The sequence below is a fragment of the Aspergillus clavatus genome, genomic scaffold, assembly GCF_000002715.2.
Source record: "Aspergillus clavatus NRRL 1 1099423829806 genomic scaffold, whole genome shotgun sequence".
NCBI classification, from domain to species: domain Eukaryota; kingdom Fungi; phylum Ascomycota; class Eurotiomycetes; order Eurotiales; family Aspergillaceae; genus Aspergillus; species Aspergillus clavatus.
Window position 1 is genome coordinate 1951196 of NW_001517093.1, and position 17774 is coordinate 1968969.

The 17774-nt window shown below is 48.5% G+C and overlaps 8 protein-coding genes across 8 annotated transcripts; 4 read left to right on the plus strand and 4 right to left on the minus strand.

Annotated features, from left to right (window-relative positions):
- Window positions 1-228: 228 nt before the first annotated feature.
- Window positions 229-1158, minus strand: ACLA_085900 (telomere maintenance SDE2 family protein; the record flags this gene model as incomplete). Its single annotated transcript, XM_001268318.1, has 1 exon — window positions 229-1158. The coding sequence occupies one exon, from the start codon at window positions 1156-1158 to the stop codon at window positions 229-231; it is 930 nt and encodes a 309-aa protein (XP_001268319.1).
- Window positions 1159-1356: 198 nt separating this feature from the next.
- Window positions 1357-2335, plus strand: ACLA_085910 (40S ribosomal protein eS10; the record flags this gene model as incomplete). The annotated part of the gene is made up of 6 exons (XM_001268319.1): window positions 1357-1434; window positions 1546-1565; window positions 1633-1682; window positions 1778-1848; window positions 1928-2017; window positions 2081-2335. 6 exons carry the CDS (start codon window positions 1357-1359, stop codon window positions 2333-2335), a joined length of 564 nt encoding a protein of 187 aa, XP_001268320.1.
- Window positions 2336-2705: 370 nt separating this feature from the next.
- Window positions 2706-4265, minus strand: ACLA_085920 (M20 family metallo-hydrolase; the record flags this gene model as incomplete). The annotated part of the gene is made up of 3 exons (XM_001268320.1): window positions 2706-3648; window positions 3718-4032; window positions 4150-4265. The coding sequence occupies 3 exons, from the start codon at window positions 4263-4265 to the stop codon at window positions 2706-2708; spliced, it is 1374 nt and encodes a 457-aa protein (XP_001268321.1).
- A 1110-nt stretch (window positions 4266-5375) lies between these two features.
- Window positions 5376-6407, plus strand: ACLA_085930 (HIT family protein; the record flags this gene model as incomplete). The annotated part of the gene is made up of 5 exons (XM_001268321.1): window positions 5376-5415; window positions 5541-5623; window positions 5805-5873; window positions 6058-6150; window positions 6300-6407. 5 exons carry the CDS (start codon window positions 5376-5378, stop codon window positions 6405-6407), a joined length of 393 nt encoding a protein of 130 aa, XP_001268322.1.
- A 308-nt stretch (window positions 6408-6715) lies between these two features.
- Window positions 6716-8263, minus strand: ACLA_085940 (CRAL-TRIO domain-containing protein; the record flags this gene model as incomplete). Its single annotated transcript, XM_001268322.1, has 4 exons — window positions 6716-7197; window positions 7252-7351; window positions 7401-7442; window positions 7493-8263. 4 exons carry the CDS (start codon window positions 8261-8263, stop codon window positions 6716-6718), a joined length of 1395 nt encoding a protein of 464 aa, XP_001268323.1.
- A 995-nt stretch (window positions 8264-9258) lies between these two features.
- On the plus strand, window positions 9259-10067 carry ACLA_085950 (DASH complex subunit DAM1; the record flags this gene model as incomplete). The annotated part of the gene is made up of 4 exons (XM_001268323.1): window positions 9259-9576; window positions 9636-9687; window positions 9754-9811; window positions 9875-10067. The coding sequence occupies 4 exons, from the start codon at window positions 9259-9261 to the stop codon at window positions 10065-10067; spliced, it is 621 nt and encodes a 206-aa protein (XP_001268324.1).
- Window positions 10068-11214: 1147 nt separating this feature from the next.
- On the plus strand, window positions 11215-13044 carry ACLA_085960 (putative ubiquitin C-terminal hydrolase Ubp8; the record flags this gene model as incomplete). The annotated part of the gene is made up of 7 exons (XM_001268324.1): window positions 11215-11266; window positions 11329-11568; window positions 11619-11726; window positions 11780-12108; window positions 12167-12595; window positions 12650-12853; window positions 12931-13044. 7 exons carry the CDS (start codon window positions 11215-11217, stop codon window positions 13042-13044), a joined length of 1476 nt encoding a protein of 491 aa, XP_001268325.1.
- An 828-nt stretch (window positions 13045-13872) lies between these two features.
- On the minus strand, window positions 13873-14396 carry ACLA_085970 (40S ribosomal protein uS14; the record flags this gene model as incomplete). Its single annotated transcript, XM_001268325.1, has 5 exons — window positions 13873-13935; window positions 14004-14060; window positions 14127-14169; window positions 14269-14292; window positions 14359-14396. 5 exons carry the CDS (start codon window positions 14394-14396, stop codon window positions 13873-13875), a joined length of 225 nt encoding a protein of 74 aa, XP_001268326.1.
- Between the last annotated feature and the right edge of the window lie 3378 nt (window positions 14397-17774).

Here is a 17774-nt window from a genome sequence, read left to right on the forward strand (position 1 = left end):
TCGCTACTTTTATAAACACTGCAACCTAATCGCAAACGAGAGTAGGTTAATCTGCTTTTACATACCAGAAATGGTTCATAGAATAATCGTTCTTTTTTGAGATTGAATGTGAGAGTATTATAGACATGGCGAAGACAAACACGCTTGCAAACCCAATATCATAAAACGCAACTCCATGCCCTTGTAAAAAAACTCATAGTCGGACTAGTAACTTTTTTCTCCTCATACCTAAGCCTTAGCTTTGCCTTTGCCTTTTGGATCATCATCCTGATCGGACTCGTCCGCTTCGGAATCACTCATGAACTCATCGTCGTCATCGAACCCAATGAATTTTCTGGGTGCTACCGGCTTGCGAGCCGGTTCAGATGGCGTGGGCGCATCTTCCATGTCCTGCTCCAGATCGCTTTCTTCCTCGGAACTGTTCAATGTATCTTGTCCGCTGCCTTCGCTGGCGCTAGCACTTGTGCTGGACCCTCCCAAGACCGCCTCGCGTAGATTATCTGTCCAACCACCATCCTTCAACGCTGCCAACACAGCTTCTCTAGCCTTTTCATTCATTTCTTCCTTGTCTTCCATCCACTGGCCATCGACTTTCTGCTTTCCGCCACCATTCTTCAGTTCCTCCTGACGCTTCTCCGCTGCTTCCACGACAGCCTGCCATCTGCGCCGACGCTCTTCTTTCTCCTTTCGGTCCATTTCTGGTTTGACTGCGAGATACTCGGCCAGGGCTTTGGCTTCGTTCACTGTGCGAATACGGCGACCGTCGAGATTGCGACTCGAGCCATTGTCATCGCCCTGGTTGCGCTTCCGCTTGCTCGACATGCGCCCACCAGCTGCACGAAGCTGGGAGCCGAAACCTCCCTTTCCTCCGCATACGGGTACGGCAAGGCGGAGCGGGAGGAGAGTGGATGCGGTTGTGATTTCGCCATTTGGGGCAACGAGGAGAGAAAGCAGGCTTTCAGATGACGGAACGAGCTGCTTGTTGTTGGTTGTAGTTAACACTAGGGACTGTAGTGGTATCGACGACGGCAGGTAGGTGGAGACCCTATCTGTAAGATCCGTGATCGTCGAAGAGGATGGAAGTGAGAATGACACGGTCGAGGGTAGAGAAAGACCTGGGAAAGACGAAAGGAGAACGTTGACTATTTGTGGAGCCATTTTGATGAAAGCGATACAAGCACACTTGACTCTTTACTTCAAAGATAAGCTTAAGATGAGTAATTAGAGAGACGCGATCGCGGCGCAAAGTAAGTGAGAAAATGGAGTGATATCTTCACTTGACGTAGAGGTGTCTTGGTGTTTGCCAAAGGCGGAGATGAAGATAAGATCATAAGACAGTTCCCTGATGCCTGAGGCATGACTGCAGTGGAGGTGGCTACAGCACGTGACCATACAGATATCAGGACTAGCGGGCTGATTAGGGCCTCAACCCTAGTATGCGTTCCCAAACAGGAAGCGTCGCACTTTTAACTCGAGCCGCCGCTCCACTGTTACTTCGATCATATAAACCATTCTGATCGCGTTGTAGAGCGATTCCCCGAATAGCGCCAGGAACTCGCAACAATGTAGGTGCTACCTTCAGCCTCATGCCTTGCACTAATCGTTTTGCTTCTTATACTAATGTCGCTGCAGGCTTATCCCCAAGGAAGACCGCAAGAAGATCCACGAGTACCTCTTCCGCGGTATGTCACCGACGACCCCCGGCCATGTCGCTTCTGCAGCGCCTATACTTGGTCGAACTTGGACGAATGAATTGATGGCTGATTTAATCGAATAGAGGGTGTGCTCGTGGCCAAGAAGGACTTCAACCTTCCCAAGCATGGCGACATTGACACCAAGAACCTCTACGTGAGTCTACACAAAAATCGAGTTTTATGGAGAACAAACGAGAACAAAAAACTGACGAGATCTATTTCGGCTATTATAGGTGATCAAGGCCCTGCAGTCCCTGAACTCCCGCGGCTACGTCAAGACCCAGTTCTCGTGGCAGTACTACTACTACACCCTCACCCCTGAGGTATGTCCGGACAATCCATCCGCTCCATTCAAAATGACTTATATCTGACTCTTCCTCCTCCAGGGTCTTGACTACCTCCGCGAGTGGCTCCACCTCCCCGCTGAGGTTGTCCCTGCTACCCACATCAAGCAGCAGCGCTCCCACGCTCCTCCCCGCGGCATGCTCGGCGGTGAGGACCGTGAGCGCCGTCCCCGCGCTCCCCGTGAGGGTGGCTACCGCCGCCGCGAGCAGGAGCCCAAGGAGGGTGGTGCCCCCGGCGAGTTCGCTCCTAGCTTCCGCGGTGGCTTCGGCCGTGGCCGTGGTGCTCCTCCCTCGTAAGGGAAGGTTGTTCGTCTCTCGGTCCTCCAAGGGTATGGATGTTGCACGTATGGCTTGAGTAGGCTTTGATGCCAGAAAAAGCTGTACCGCTGCTCATCCTGAAAAAAAAAATGAACATCTCATGCTGGGAAATGAGGATTATGTATTGCCATTGTGTCTTTGTTTTAAATAGCTAGGATCAATGGTGAAATCATCATGACTCAGTATTTTTTTTTTTTTTTGAAACTCCCGTAGGTTTTCAACTTCATCCATCGGCCTTGATGGCATATTTCTCTTTAGTTTGATGAACAACTTTATGTACATTGAAGCTAGTCAACTACGCAAAACTGGGCTCAGTTGTGACAGGTTCGTTTGATTAATTGTGAATTAACTATGCAGAGAATCGCTTACGATCATAACGAATGACTGCCTGCAGGATGACAGACGCTCCTGTTGCACAGTCATTCGCAGAGCAGAATTCCTCAGGATGATGGCTCAGTCCATCCTTACATGGCACAAATATCATACTTGTCGGGACTCGCTTGGAAGTGAAGACACTGTCGTGTCCTGCACCACTCATCATCGTCCGCATAAGCGCTTTAGGCTCGGACACACCAACATCAGCAACCACGGCTTCAGCCGATTGCTGCACGCATTCGATGCAGTCGGGGTGGAATTTCACCGCCGGAGAGTCGAAGTCAACAGTCCACTCCACTCGGCAGGGCTTGCCGATTCCTTTGCCCTCTTCGGCGGCAATCGCGTCAAAGTCTTTTCGGAGCTCCGCTTCCACTTCTGCAACTAATTCGGTCTCCGGACCGCGAATGTCGAGGGAGAAGCTGACGTGGCCTGGCACGGTGTTGACACTACCCGGGTTCGCTTCAATAATACCAACACTGGCCAGACACCCACGGGATGCCGCAACCTCTCTAGCGCGGACCATCATGCGGGCAAAGGCGTACAGAGCGTCTGCGCGGTGTTCAAATGCTGTGGTGCCCGTGTGGGTATCTCTACCGATGATATTCAGACGATACCACCGATAGGCCTGCACAGCAGTTACTACACCGACACGCTGGTTGGCAGTCTCGAGATGAGGTCCCTGCTCAATGTGTAGCTCAAAGTGTGCGGCCATCGGTGTCTCTTTATATGAACACGGAACGCTTCCGAGGCAGTTGATCTTTTCCAGGGCCGACTTCATTGTCTCTGGCGCGGAAGCTGCGGTGGGAAGAGAGGCAACTGTAGGGACTTCCTTGAGCTCATGGGCCCGTGAAAGGGGGATGCATTCGGCCCATACGCCCGAGGATATCATGCTCACGGGAAACCGTGCGCCCTCTTCACTTTGGGCCTGTTAGAGTCATTGATTTCTTTGAGAAGCTCGGGGCAGATATGCCTGGGAGTATTCTTACTTTGTCCAGTTCACAACTCCTACACCACCCTCTGTTTCAATTCCCATCTCGTCAATGACCTTCAATGTTTCGATACCTGCTAGGACCCCGAGGATACCATCATACCGGCCACCCGTCGGCTGGGTGTCGAGATGGCTGCCCATAAACGTTGCTGGTACATCCTTTCTCCTCCCTGGACGAACGGCAAAGATATTACCCATCTCGTCAATGGTGATGTTGCACTTCAAGGCTTTTGTCGTCTCGATGAACCAATCTCGGACCTTCTTATCGTCCTCAGACAGTGCAAGACGCTGCATGCCTGTAGCTGTCTGGTCACTGTTCCATTTGTTAGCCAACACCGTCTTGTATGAACACTCAATGAAACAATGATCCGAACATGGAAGGCAACCGTATCAACTTGGATTTAGAGATAGGCTGGGTTGCTAGACTTACTCTCCCCAGCGGATTCCAGAACCCCACTGACAGCTCTCGTGAAGATCTTTTGCAAGGCGGTCCTTGTTGGCTCGCAAAGCCGAGACTTGCGCTTCGGTCAAGTCTGTCGAGAGCATTGTTTCGGTCCTGGAGCGAGCAAACGTCAAAATTGTATAGAAGCTGGTGGTGTCGAGGCGATATTTTTCACTCGGTAGCTAGTTCAAATACCAATACCACTCTCCTTCTCGGACTAAGAGCAGAATCCATTATGAAATCCAGTGAAAGGAACATCGTCAATTTATCTACCAGCCCTGAGCGTCGGAGAACACCACTTATCGGACAAGAAACCGCTGCGGAGACAAACAATGATAAGATAACTGCTCAGGCGGGGTCACAGCTAAGATTGCTTGTATCAAGACTCCATCTGAGTATGGATCTCGTAGACTCGCGATTGGTTCATTTGAGGAACTTGAGAGCGGACTTTTGTCCGTTGGTCATCGTTGGTTGCTTCTCCAACTCGGAGTCGCCTTGGATTTGATGGAGACTCGAAGTGGTCGTGTTGCTTCCAGAGATGTGCCAAATGTCGATACTAGTCAACTGCATCCTACAATTCCTGCGGGTAAAGGTTGAGTTTTGATATACTGTGTAGCCGAATAGCAGTTCGTATAGGAGTAGTTGCGGTTGCTGGCGGGGGCGAGGAAGCAGTTGGAAGTGATGCTATGGACACAAGCCCATCCCGCTAAGGCACACGCACTTGAATTTAGTTGCCTGGCTATTTCATGCTTCCTCTGGGCTATGGAGGTGCAAAAAGAAAAGGGAAACATTAATTCAGACATTCATTATCATATCCAGCAAAAATAAAAATAGCAAAATCGACAGCTGTGTCGATGGATAAGTCCAAAGATTGAGAAGAGGAGTATTTTGGGCAAGCCACGGCCATCTCTGGTAAAAGGCAAGAAATGGGTTCTGAGCTAGCTTGTCCCACTCCTCGCAGATACAGTCCTTAATTGATATATAACCGACGTAGTTTTGACCGGGGGGCCAAGTGTTCGAATCCCGCCGTCTCCAAATTCCGCCTGGTTCTTTTCGTTTTATCTGTCCAATGCCGCCATACCCCGCATCCAGCCCACCTGTTGTCATCCTGTAGAGACCAAGGTCGTCTTCGAGTAATACTGTCTTCAATCAATTGAAGTTTTTAATATTCCTTATAATCCTCTCATCGAGTATACTTAAATCATCGATACAAGATGTCGGCCGCTGCGTGTATCTTCTGCAAAATCATCAAGGGTGAGTCCCGTCCTTCGCTGGAAGCTTGGAATGAGCTGCTGTTTCTCCAACTTTTGCTGGGACAGCTTCCATCAACAGCTTCTTCGGCTGTTCGTGTCCGCGCTAGGCATTAATATGGGTATTAGGTGAAATCCCCTCGTTCAAGCTCTTCGAAAGCGAAACTGTCTTTGCTTTCCTTGACATCCAGCCTCTGAGCCGTGGCCATGCGGTAAGTATTATTCCCTGCTTGTTATTTGCTGCAACTCGGCAGTGCCTCCTTAGAAATCGGCCCTGTTAACATGGGCACCGATCCATTGGTGGATATCCGGCTGTTGCAGCATATTCTGAAATCATTGTAGCATCTATGAAAACCGTGAGTGCTAATACGAATGATGATTTATCCGAAATAGCTTGTGATCCCGAAGTTCCACGGCGCGAAGCTGACCGATATCCCCGATGAGCACCTCAAGGATCTTCTGGTATGTGGGATTGGATGAGAAGATGCATGCAACATGATTTTATACGTCCTTCAACCCCATGCCATTCGGTCAGCTCTCGAGGACCTTGGGGGAGAGGTTCCCCAGACCTTGGCCCCCGGAGGTCCTAGGCTCTCAAGCTTCACCACTCAGCGAAAACAGAGCTAACGGACATCATCTTCTACAGCCCGTGGCCAAGCAGATTGCCAAAGCAAGTGGTGCGGAAGATTTCAACATCCTGCAGAACAACGGCCGCATTGCTCATCAGGTTGTTGACCATGTAAGAACCGCCGTTCCCAGTTTCTGGCATGACATTTGCTAACATTTCGCTTCTTAACCAAACCAGGTCCATTTCCACATGGTATGTACTTCGATGCATCAGTCCACTGGGTCAGTCTCGAGTGGCCTTACTAACCAATATACCTTCAGATCCCCAAGCCCAACGAGAAGGAGGGCCTTGGTATCGGATGGCCTACCCAGCCTACGGACATGGATAAACTCAAGGCTCTTCACGAGGAAATCAAATCTAAGATGTAAATCAGGCTTCGGATCGTATATTCTCGTTGCGTGACTCTGGTGCCGACTATGCCATTCCATAGCAAAGTCGAAAAGCTTCAGCATCCTGGCTATCTAGTAGTATGAGATTATGATGAGTGTATCAACAATCAACGCAGTATAGCTGTGGTTGTCTATATGTCATGACGAGAACGTACAATTTATAACTATACACTGCCTAGCAAGCTCAGGGCAAGCGAGGACGTTGTTCTGAGCTCGCCGATACCTAGATATCGGGGACCAAACCGGTCTATATACTACTCAATGCCATTGATGTCAGCAGCTCTGTATCATTTGCTGCTGGCCGCATTGCCCTTCGACTTGCTCTCGGCCGAATAGAAATTGATCTTCCCATCACCTTGGATCACATTCAAGCGATCATACAAGGATCTGGCGCGGAGATAAGGGTCAAGCTGCCAGTATTGCACCCTTAAGCGCTCAATGAGATCCTTTCTCTTATCCTTGGCCGCGGCCGCTGCTTCCTTGTCGTTCTTGGAGCTGGCAGAAATCCATGCGATAGTCGCATCTTGGATCTCCTTCGCAAGTTCATGTCGCTGGGCAACCAGCTCGTCTCGCTTTGCCGAATCCTCCATTGTTTTATTTTCCTCTGGGTCGCATTCCACATACTTATACTCCCATTGTTCATCACCGTCGAGCTCTTTCATGATGCGATCCCGGGGAATGAACTCTTCCAGATCTTTGACGTTCTTGGTGAATTGAATCTTGGCGGCAACGACAGGATCAAGCCACCCTTTGATAATGTTCCAGATACCTATATAGTATGATGTTAGCTAGCAACACTCTATGGAAGATGGAGCAAACTCACCTGAGAAGATCCAAGGTGCCTTGTGGATAAGAACCACTCCAAGAGACTCGGGATAATTGGCTTCAAAGCACTTGATCATGAACTTGACGGGCGAATAGTCCTGCGAAGATTAGTCGAGGCGCACCGGATTCATAAAGAAGTAAACATACCATGTTGGCCATCGAAAAGTCCGTCATATCGAAGACGATACACTGGAATGTGTTAGCAACTTTGTTACAACGAGTCAGTATACGAGACATACTGCTGTTTCCACAGGGGGCACAAGCATCATGCGCGCCGATTCAATTGTATATACAGTGAAGCGATCCAAGGCTTCCTGGCTCTGATCACCGGCTTTGTGCAGACGAACCCTAACAACGCAGATTGGCCGACCGAGTTTGTCCACACCATGGAGAAAGCTCTTGCCCATGCGCATCTGGCTCAAGAAATCCTCACCAACCTTCTTCTCGGCGGAGTCGGAACTCTGCGACTGTTTTAGAGCATGCTGCTCACCATTCTTCATGATATCATTGTCCACTTGCACGTCTGCTAATCTCCAGCGGATTGTGGAGATGAACATCACGAGAGCCTTCTGGATGTCCCACTTGCGTGCTCGCAGAAAGCGCAGCACCAGGGTATCCGGGTTATCTTGTTTCACCATACTCCAGAATGTTTCCCGGATCTCTTCTGGTGACATGTCCACCAGTGCCTGCTGGAATTCCTTCGACTGTCCATACTTGTCGTCGGCATCAGAGATCTGGATTGACGCAAGATTGTGCGAGAGTCCCGCCGTGGATTTCTCGCTAGCCGCGTCATTCTCAACTTCGTTCCCTCTTCCGAAGAGTCCGAACATGCGCTTGGGCTGTTTCTTCTTCTCCTGGGGCGTGCTCGGCGGAGCTTCCTTTGTTGTCGATTCAACCCCATCCAACTTGATTCCGAATATCTTCAAGAGCAGCACCCAGAATTCCTGCAGCTTCACTTCCTGCTCTGCAGTGAGGTTTCCCACGGTTCCAGGAGCTAGTTCGGTAGGCATGATCTTGAGTGTATCGATTACTCCGAGGAATGGATCTTGTTGCGGCAGATGTTCTTGAGGGATCGGCGTGGAAGGCGTGCCGTTCGTGGAATGTCTATCCTGTAACCAGACTCCTCCGCAAATAAGAGCTAGGGTGAACGTTATGACCCAACCAGTCGAAGCCTTCTTCAGGGCTCTGTTTCGGAAGGAATAAGCAGTAGAGAGCGATCTTCTGGATGGAGAAAACGAGGCCGATGAGCCTAGGGATAACCACGGTTGGGATGTACCTCGATATGGTACCAGAGAGTGCGAGCGGAAATGAATGGACCTGGCCGAGGAGAATAGAAGACGGCGAGGTCCAAGCGAGCAAGCTTGCATGTGCTGAATAGTTGATGATGAGAAAGCACTTCAAATAAGCACTAATAATCCTTCGTCTTTACTTTTCTCAGATAGTCGTATAGATGAAGGTCACAGGTACTATATAGAGAGAAGGGACGGTGAGATGAAAACTGATAGATGACCTAATGGCCCCTGAGGTGGAAAAATACACCGGAGATTGCGGGGGAAACAGAAAAGCCAGGACAAGTCAAGCGCACGCGATGAAAGACTCAGTCAGGTACCAACAGGACTAAGAGTAGGCGTTTACCTTGGCAGCCTGAAAGAATGTCACTTCACTGCATCATGAGTGTGATTGTGGATAGTGACGGAGCCTCGGAGGTGTCTCACTTCCGCCCGCCGACCGACTCTACTTTAGCATTCTCAACCTCTAAAGCGGGGGGTCAACGATGCGGCGTCGACTACGGAGTGTCTAATTGATTAATTGATAAACAGCAAACAGACACATAATTTTCCTTATCTTTAGCTTTGGTCTAGCCAACACAGCGAATTTGCCTGTCATCTCATTTGAGATCAACCCTCTCGATCCCCTTCGACTCGCTACGCGTCTCTATTGTTTATTGCCAGTTCCGCCGGATGGTGAACTGCTTCAAAATCGCTGGAAAATCACCATTTCAAAAATGGATACTATAGTTCCTCGGTCGTCGTCGCGGCCACGACCCTCATCCCGGCCTACAACTCCCCTAAGACCCAGTTCTCGATCGTCCATTCGTGAAGCCCATGGTTACGGGACCAGCATCGGCAATGCTGGCTACAACCAACCTGCGATCAACGCCTTGGAACCTCAATTCGCGGAGCTAGCAGATTCGATGGCGGACCTCGAGGCGAATTTCATGCACCTCCAGCTCATGCACGAGAGTTTGACGCGTTTCAGCGAGAGCTTCGCGAGTTTTCTCTATGGGTTAAACATGAATGCGTTTTGTGTGGATTTCCCGGAGGTGTGTCCTGCTGAATTCGGTTTTCCATGGCAATAGACCATGTACTCATCAATACCAAGGCACCCATAGCTGAGTCGTATCGGAGGGCAAAACAAGTCGAGGCCCAGAAAGGTAAAGATACTTACCCCGATTGTTGACGAAATTCATCCACGTCTGGTTTGCTGATCAGGAATACAGAGGCTGAGGCTGAGGCTGAACAAAACCGACCAGTTCCTGAAACCGAGACTACGTTCATGTGAGTCACTGCTAAGCCCTAAGTAAGAGTACATATCTTCTAACCATGATCCCCGAGCTTCAGGACAACAGACACCTCGTTCGTTGAGAATCCACCCAGCACAGTTTCCTCAAAGCCCACAACGAAATCATCCATCCCGTCCAGGGGAGCCGCTCGAGGTTCCTCAACGCGCGGCTCAACAGGCGGTCGCTATACAACAAGGGGATCCAGCCGTGGTCGAGCCAGTGCACTACCTAGGGGTAGAGGGGTTCGATGAATCAGGATTACAGCGCCCAAATATTTGGGAGATAAGCGATACTCCTCAATTCTCAACGCCACTAAAACCGTCCGATATTACGACGACTCTCCGTCCAATCTGCCATGACGCTGATTGTTCGAATGCAATGACTTGCTGCGGACCCACCATTGCGCCTCGTCACAACCCATGAGCAAGTACTCATAGGGAAAGCATTGCTATACCCTGAATTTGGATTCATTAGGATGTGATTGTCTCTATTTTGATCTCCAATCTGGACTGTACATCCCCGTTGTTTGCTTTCTATTCCAATGAAGGGAAATGGGCAACAATATGACGCAGACCTCATTTGTGAATCCAATCAATATTCCATCGTCTAAATTGGAATATTCTTCTTATAATCTATCATCCTAGATAAAAAATAATATGGTGCCTCCCATGATCAACTGGCTGGCCCCCTGCATGCTCAGAAAGTCCTTAACCTGACATTGACCACCTATTTCTTCGGATTCATCTGCATTTGATCAGACGTTGTCCTTCACCACCAGGCCTTACTAGTCACCCCTATGTTTCGGGTTTCTGAAATTCCTTGTTTAGTTCACTTCTATCTTCTTGTCGTTAGTCCATTACCATGTCTTTCGATTTACTGTATCCAGAAGCCCCGTCTGGAGCTTGGTTTGAAATATGCAGAGTGCCATCTGTTGAAGCCGCCCAAACTTCACTGTTTGTTTAGGTGTGGTGGTCGCAGGGTTGTGGGAGGTGGGGTGAACACCTGTCATCATGCCTTTATAGTATGTCTGCTTCAAGTAGAGCAGCTTCCACGCGGCATGTTCTCGTCATTATTATAGACATTGATTGTAATCTCAACAAGAGGGAGGTTAGTAAAAGAAGGTGAAGACTCCTATACTTGAGGTCATGTTAAGGGCGGATTTACATGACGGCGTAATGGACGACCATACCAAAAGTAGTAAAACTAACCCCAAAAGGCAATCAATCCAGAGGTCCTCGCTTTACAATCGAGATATCTTCAAGACACTTCTTCTAATCGTGACCCGTTTCCTTTCTTTCCTTTCCATTTTCTTCTTTTTTTCTTCCTTTCAAGTTATATGTTTCTTCCGATTCCTTGATTCATCATCTAGTTTGTCGATGCTGCTTCGCTCTTCACGCAATGGCGAGCATCACTTCAGTGTCCCTCCTTTCGGAGGCTGAGTTCGGTTGTGGTAAGAGAGTGCTTGAATTCGACTGCCCTTATAGACTGCTCTTCAGACTGACATTCAATAAGAACACCTTGCTTCAATATTAGCGCAGGATGGCAACACTGCCAACCAATTCAAAAGTTCTTTCATCAAGACTCACAAGGCCTTGGCACCCCAGCGTATCGCCACAGAAGATTTGGCGAAACAGAAAGGAGGCCTGCGCCCTGCGTCTCTACTAAGACCAAAGTATACTTGCTTGACATGCTCTGAAGCGTGTGTTCCTGCCAAGCGTGAAACTCATACCGGAGAGACGGGACACCAATTTTGTAGGTCGCTGAATCGAACCCAACAATGTCCGATAACTGATTCTTCACAGATATGGAATCGAGAGGTCGTGCTTTGTTCTGCCAGAGTTGCCGTGATCTTGTCTATGATCATGACCTGGAGCGCCTCCGTTCGTCATCTCAAAATGGCACAGTACAAGGTTTGTATTATCCATTTCGGTGAAAGATCTCTTGCCATACTTACATTCATCAGAAATCAGAAGGCGCAGGTTTAGCGAAAACTCATCTGACGAACAATATGTCAAAATTAACGCCAACAAGCGCCCCTGTGCCAAACAAGGAGTCAGGGGGTTGTATAATCTTGGACAAACGTGCTACCTCAACGTCATATTGCAAACCCTGCTCCACGACCCAATCCTGAATACTTATTTTCTGGGCAGTGGTCACCAGTCGCATGATTGTAACGCCCCTGACTGCATAGGCTGTGCAGTTGCAGAGGCCTTTGCAGATTTCAACAGCAGTGATAAGGCAGAAGGATTCGCTGCCTTGAATCTTCTCCTAGCATCATGGCGTGCAAGTCCTGTCGGTGACCCTTAGGCTTGAACCCTTGCACATTGGGAAAGATACTGACTTTCTATAGACTTTGGCGGGATATCATCAGCAGGATGCGCACGAATATTACCAATTCCTTGTCGACAAGCTACATGCAAGTACTGAAGGACATGTGGAGGATCATGATCAAGCCTGCTCCTGCTTCTTTCACAAGACATTCTATGGCAAGCTTCGTAGCAGTGTAACCTGCGATAAGTGCGGCAATGTGACAAAAACAGAAGATCCCATGGTGGATTTGAGTTTGGACGTCCAAGTGCAGGCAAAGAAACGAGCGATGGGTGGCGGTGTTGGTCCTTCAGCCACACCCACGCTCAACGGCTGCTTGGAGAGCTTCACATCCCCAGAGAAGCTCATGGCAGGCGTATATAACTGCAGTGGATGTGGTAACACACCTCAGAAAGCAACAAAACAATTGCGAATCAAAAAGCTTCCCGCAATTCTCTGCATGCAGTTGAAGGTACGTTGCTTATACTCCACGATTATGGGCCATTCAAGTAACGTACTCTCCTAGCGCTTCGAACACAGCTTAGCTGTGTCTGAGAAGGTTGAAGGCAGAGTCGATTTTCCACTGTCCATCAACATGCTTCCTTACACAACCAACCCAAACAGTAAGGTTGACAAATCCAAGTACATATATGATCTTTCGTCCGCTGTCGTCCACAAAGGCAAGTTGGATGCAGGTCATTACTATGTCTACTGCAAGCAGGGTGATCAGGTTCGTTGATCCCCCATTGACTCTTGGTCCTTGTGATCCCGAAGACGGCATAGCAATGTTTACTAACAACACTATAGTGGGTGCTGTTTAACGATGACCAGGTCACTGCAGTAGCCGAGGCGGATGTTCTAAACGCCGATGCTTATCTTTTGTTTTACAGCCTAAGAACGTTTGGTTCTGGATTGCAGTAGCTCATTCGCTCTCCATTGGCACCTTCTCGTGTCTCTTGAAGGGGGCACAAACTAACGTATCTGACACATTGGGTTTAGCGGACAGGAGTTGATGGCTTGGGAGTTCATTTTATGTTTTGGGTCGGATCGCGATTATAGGTCTCTCGGGCAAGCTTAGCTGAGCTTGTGCTTTTAATGCAACAAGGTGTCGAGGGCATATTTACCCTTGTCTATTCACACAATGCAATAGACCGTCGGTTTCACGAAGATCCATCCTCTCTGGCCCAGGCCTGATCGAACCGTATGTGTGCTACGAGTTGTGATGCCTACAGCGACGGGTCCGAGTAGAAAGCAGATACCATGGTGCTTACAGCAATGGCTTTGGAAGTTCTAGAGCGCAATGACACCGATGTCTATATGGCGCATTGACAATCGGGTCAAAGTCAGCCCCTGGGAAAGCGCTCTTCCAACAGACCATCACATCCATCGAACCGACCTGACACCGTGGTTACGAGATGCATGGCCGATAGTTCATGCTGCTCCCAGTACCAACAAACCCCATTGCTGAAAGGAATTCGAGAGTAGAGGCAGATTGTGGTGGAAAGAACGGTAGAAGATCCTCATTAATTCAATTCAAGAAAATTGAATTGGAAACATAGGTTTCGACATGACACCTTTTGGATTGTCCACACCGGCATCTGCATAAAAAGTTTCCCCTTCCTCTTTTCCTATTTTCCCCCATCGGGATTCAAGCAGATAGGATTCCCTTTTTCGTTTTCCTCCATGGTTTCTACCGAGCGCCGAGCACGTAACGAATCGTCGTGAATAGGAAATGGATAGAGAAACAATTTAACGGAACTGTCGGTTGGGAAATAGATTGTTAGTAAACTGCTCCTCATTTGCCAGCCAATGCTTCTGATCTGTCGTATCTGTGTTGCTGGCAATGTGTTTCCGAATCCGCGGCGCATGTGGGAACCAACCTTGTAGAAACCGATGTCCTGAGCCTTCTCACGGAAGCACTGTCTGCAGATGTTCATCTGTATCTCCCGTCAGCCCATGTTCCCTGGTCATATCGTTGTCCCGTTGCGATTTGTTTTCCATACCCCGTACTTGCGGATGAGACCGGCGCGGTGGGCGCAAACACGGCTGTTTCGACGCAGATATCTGATTAGCCAATTCTGATCGCAATCCAGAGATTTCGAGAGCTTTTCTCAATGTATCGTCACGGGAATTTCGTTCACACACCATTCACGGGAGCCCTTGCCGAACCTGTCGAGAAGAACACACAATTAGCCATGTTATACCACCACGTCCTGGAGTCGAGAAATTCCTTACTTGCGGGGACGGCTGTACCACACGGATTCGTGAGTCATCTTGAATCTGAGGCGAGGAAAACCTGGGGGTTGACGGTGTTTGGCAGGTGGTTTGTCGTCGCTGGGCGTTGAGGATGGAAATCTATTAGGGTTGAAAATGCGTTGTGTGCTTCCAGGTCCGCCGCGGGCTCGGGCGCTCGCTTGAGCGAGACTAAGCCCTTTTGGGAGACATTAGGCTCTAGCGTTCATGTGATTTATGACCCTGACCCTTTAGGGCTAGCGCCCCGCCTCCAGATCTGCGGCGTTTTGTTTCTCCGCAGTCCCTGGATATCAACAACTTTTCGAGCAATACTAGAAGATAACTTTCAAGTTTCATAGCTTCGGATTATCACGTTGATATCTCAGGCCTGCTGCAGTTGAGGAATCGATTTTATCATTTTGACCACGAATCTAATTTGATTCTTCAATCATATCTTACCATTGAGCATTCAGTAATCTAAGCTACAGAGCAGCATCAACAATACTGAAGGAAGCCAGATTTCATTGCTAAATACGTGACTTACAGCAACAATCCCATGCTTAAATCTGGGATCCTCATTCACGTCCAGTATGAGTCCTATAATTATGGGCCCAATGTCCTGCGCGGCTGCGGTTCATCGACGTTAAAATTGCGGCAATGCCTTCATTGATTCGTCTTGAAGATGGCCGTGATATCTCCCCTTTAGTGGCTCTCGGAGCGGGAACGTCGACTGGCTCAAAAATCAAGCAACCGTTCTGTAACTGCAGAACTTAGTTCAAAGTCGAAAGCTCTTGTACGAGCAAGTGGATTGATTGCTGACAAGGCTGCTTGCTTAATCTGTAACAGCTCTTCCGTTGACCGAGTGCTCATCTTCAAGGTATGATCGACTGCTATCAGCGTTCCTGCAGTACGAGACAATAGTGGGACATGGGCCAAACCACGTGCGAACTTGCCCCAATCTCCATGGCGCCGCTATTATTAGTCCGAATCAAGATGAACAATGGACTCGGCTGCCGCTGCCTTTACTCTTCAGGCATTGACACTCCTGCATCGTCGAGGCACAGCCAGGTATTTCTCACAAATAGATTCCGCGAGACGAGATATAAGTACATGATGTCCTTAGCACTGAAGCAGATTACAAGTCACTTTCCTGAGTTGTATTGCTGAGCCCAGCATTCTGGTCGAGCTGACCTTGACCACTCACGCTAGCCAATGTAACAACAATACTATGTTGAGGATTAACCTTCTAAGCATGCTCCTGATGATCCCTTCTATGTAGTGCTTGCTAACACTACTAGGTACTGTCCCTAGCTTTATAAAGACCTTGATGGTTGCCTCTTTAAGGCTTAGGGTATTATGGGGACTAGGTAGTTTAATAAGAGTATTAACTGAGCCTATGATGCTAGGTACCTTATATTCTATGAATCTCCATTAGGAAATTTTGGCCGCAGATGTGGCAATCCGGGCGGCTGGTGATTGGCTGACATTCGCACTCCTGGTACCTATCCGCAACGAACCTGAGGCATCTATAGCCATACAAGGTTCTCGACTCTCTGAGTATAATACAACTATATAACAACTTTAATCCATGAGGAAATTTCCAGGAGCACAGTGTGTGAGAAACATGGCTATTACTTGGTCAGACTTTTTTGAAAGCAAATTCTTCTCGGTACAAGACATTATGTAGAAAACAGAACGTTCTGTATATATCATGGAAACCCCTTCTGTCCCAACAGTCCAGAAATTACTGATCCAGCGATGGCTGCCTCTCTCCGTTGGAAACCTCAGCGCGCCTTGCTCGCCGCAAAGCCAGCCACAGCAGAATGCCCTGCCTGAGGGCGAAAATAGCTTCATCGACGGCCATGAATCCAACCACACACCACCAATATATAAGCACTGGGAGAAGATGTGATGGTTCTGGTTGCGAATGAAGATAATCTTTCGATGGGAAACTGAGTCTGAAGACCCAGGAGATGGCAGAGAGCGCGAATATTGCCGCTTGAAGCAAGGCCAGTCACGCTGACGTATGGCGAGTGTTTTCGGGCTTGGATGCAGAACCCTAAAATCAGGAGCGCGAGAATACCGGGATCAATCTAGAAAAGATGCGTGTCCTCGAATAGAGCAATGAAGATACGTTCTCCCACAAAGCAGTTTGGCTCCCCATATGGACAGAACACGTCTGCTGTGGCGTCTATGATCAGGGGGGGAACAGAAATCATGAGGTAGAAGATATAGATGCCTAGGACCAGGAATTTTCGTGAGCGGCTCATAGATTTGTAATACAGGCGTTGAATGAAGATCAAATTCAAGTTAGCCGTGGTTTGTCATGAAAATGTTGGATAAGGGGGTACACACACGACATTAAAAAGAATCCACACTCCTACTACCTAGAGAAATTTCGCCCAGCCCAGAATAATGATAGGCCGATGAGTCCAGAAGCCTGGTACCTCGTGCAATGTCACTGTGTAAAAGAAACCAAAAAAGACCTTCTGGGTGGCGCAGATCAGATCAAGCAGAAGATGGGCAGATGAAATCCCTTTGGCATCCTGAGCTTGCCTGACTTGCTCTATTTGGGGGATGAAGGACACAAAGACAGAAAGAAGAATGATTCTATTCTAGGTCTTAGTAACATTCGGATAGTAGACTGGGACAGAGAACATACATGCTAAGAAGAGTATACAGCATTTTAGAGAGTGGTAGGAAAGTGGGTTGCTCATATTAACATTGCGGGCTGACCTAAAGTCTCATAAAAAGAGCCATTTTTAGTCTCCTATTTAGCGAAATAATGAGGGGTTAAGACTCGCTTTAGTCGCAGAGCTGGAGAATATTTAAGCAAGATAAATGAGGGCTCTTGACTCTCTCTCGAGTCTTCGGATACTGTTAATATACTGTTACGGATTAGCTGCTGCAGCTCCCCGTAACCAGCAGTGGTGAAGGCAGGTGCTCAGTAACCATTGCCACCCCCCTTCTGTTGCCCACGCGGGTGCTGCATTTGAACAAAGTCATTTTGAGAAATAGAGAATTCATTGGCTTCATACTTGAGGTGGACGGATAGTGAACGTTTGTGAGATCTCATTCCCAGCCAGAGAAACAAAGTGACTAACCTTCAGGTTTGATAGCCCGGATAGTCCTGCTATCTCCCTCGAGCTGTGAGGACCCGAAAAGCTGTGGCTGGGTACCCCCTACTTATTCAAAGTCACTCTGCGCTGTGTTAATAGTGAAAATGAACAACCATATCCCTTCCTAAGGAGATTTTCCATCCCTCCGAAGTGCCATTGCCGCAGTCCCCTCCAGCTCATATTGAGCGAAGCATGCAACCTCCCCATGTATAAGAGCACAAAAGGCAAGACATGGCGGTAAGTACATAGACATGGTGAAGAAGTGCAATGCATCGATGGCGGTAATGGGTAGTTTATACT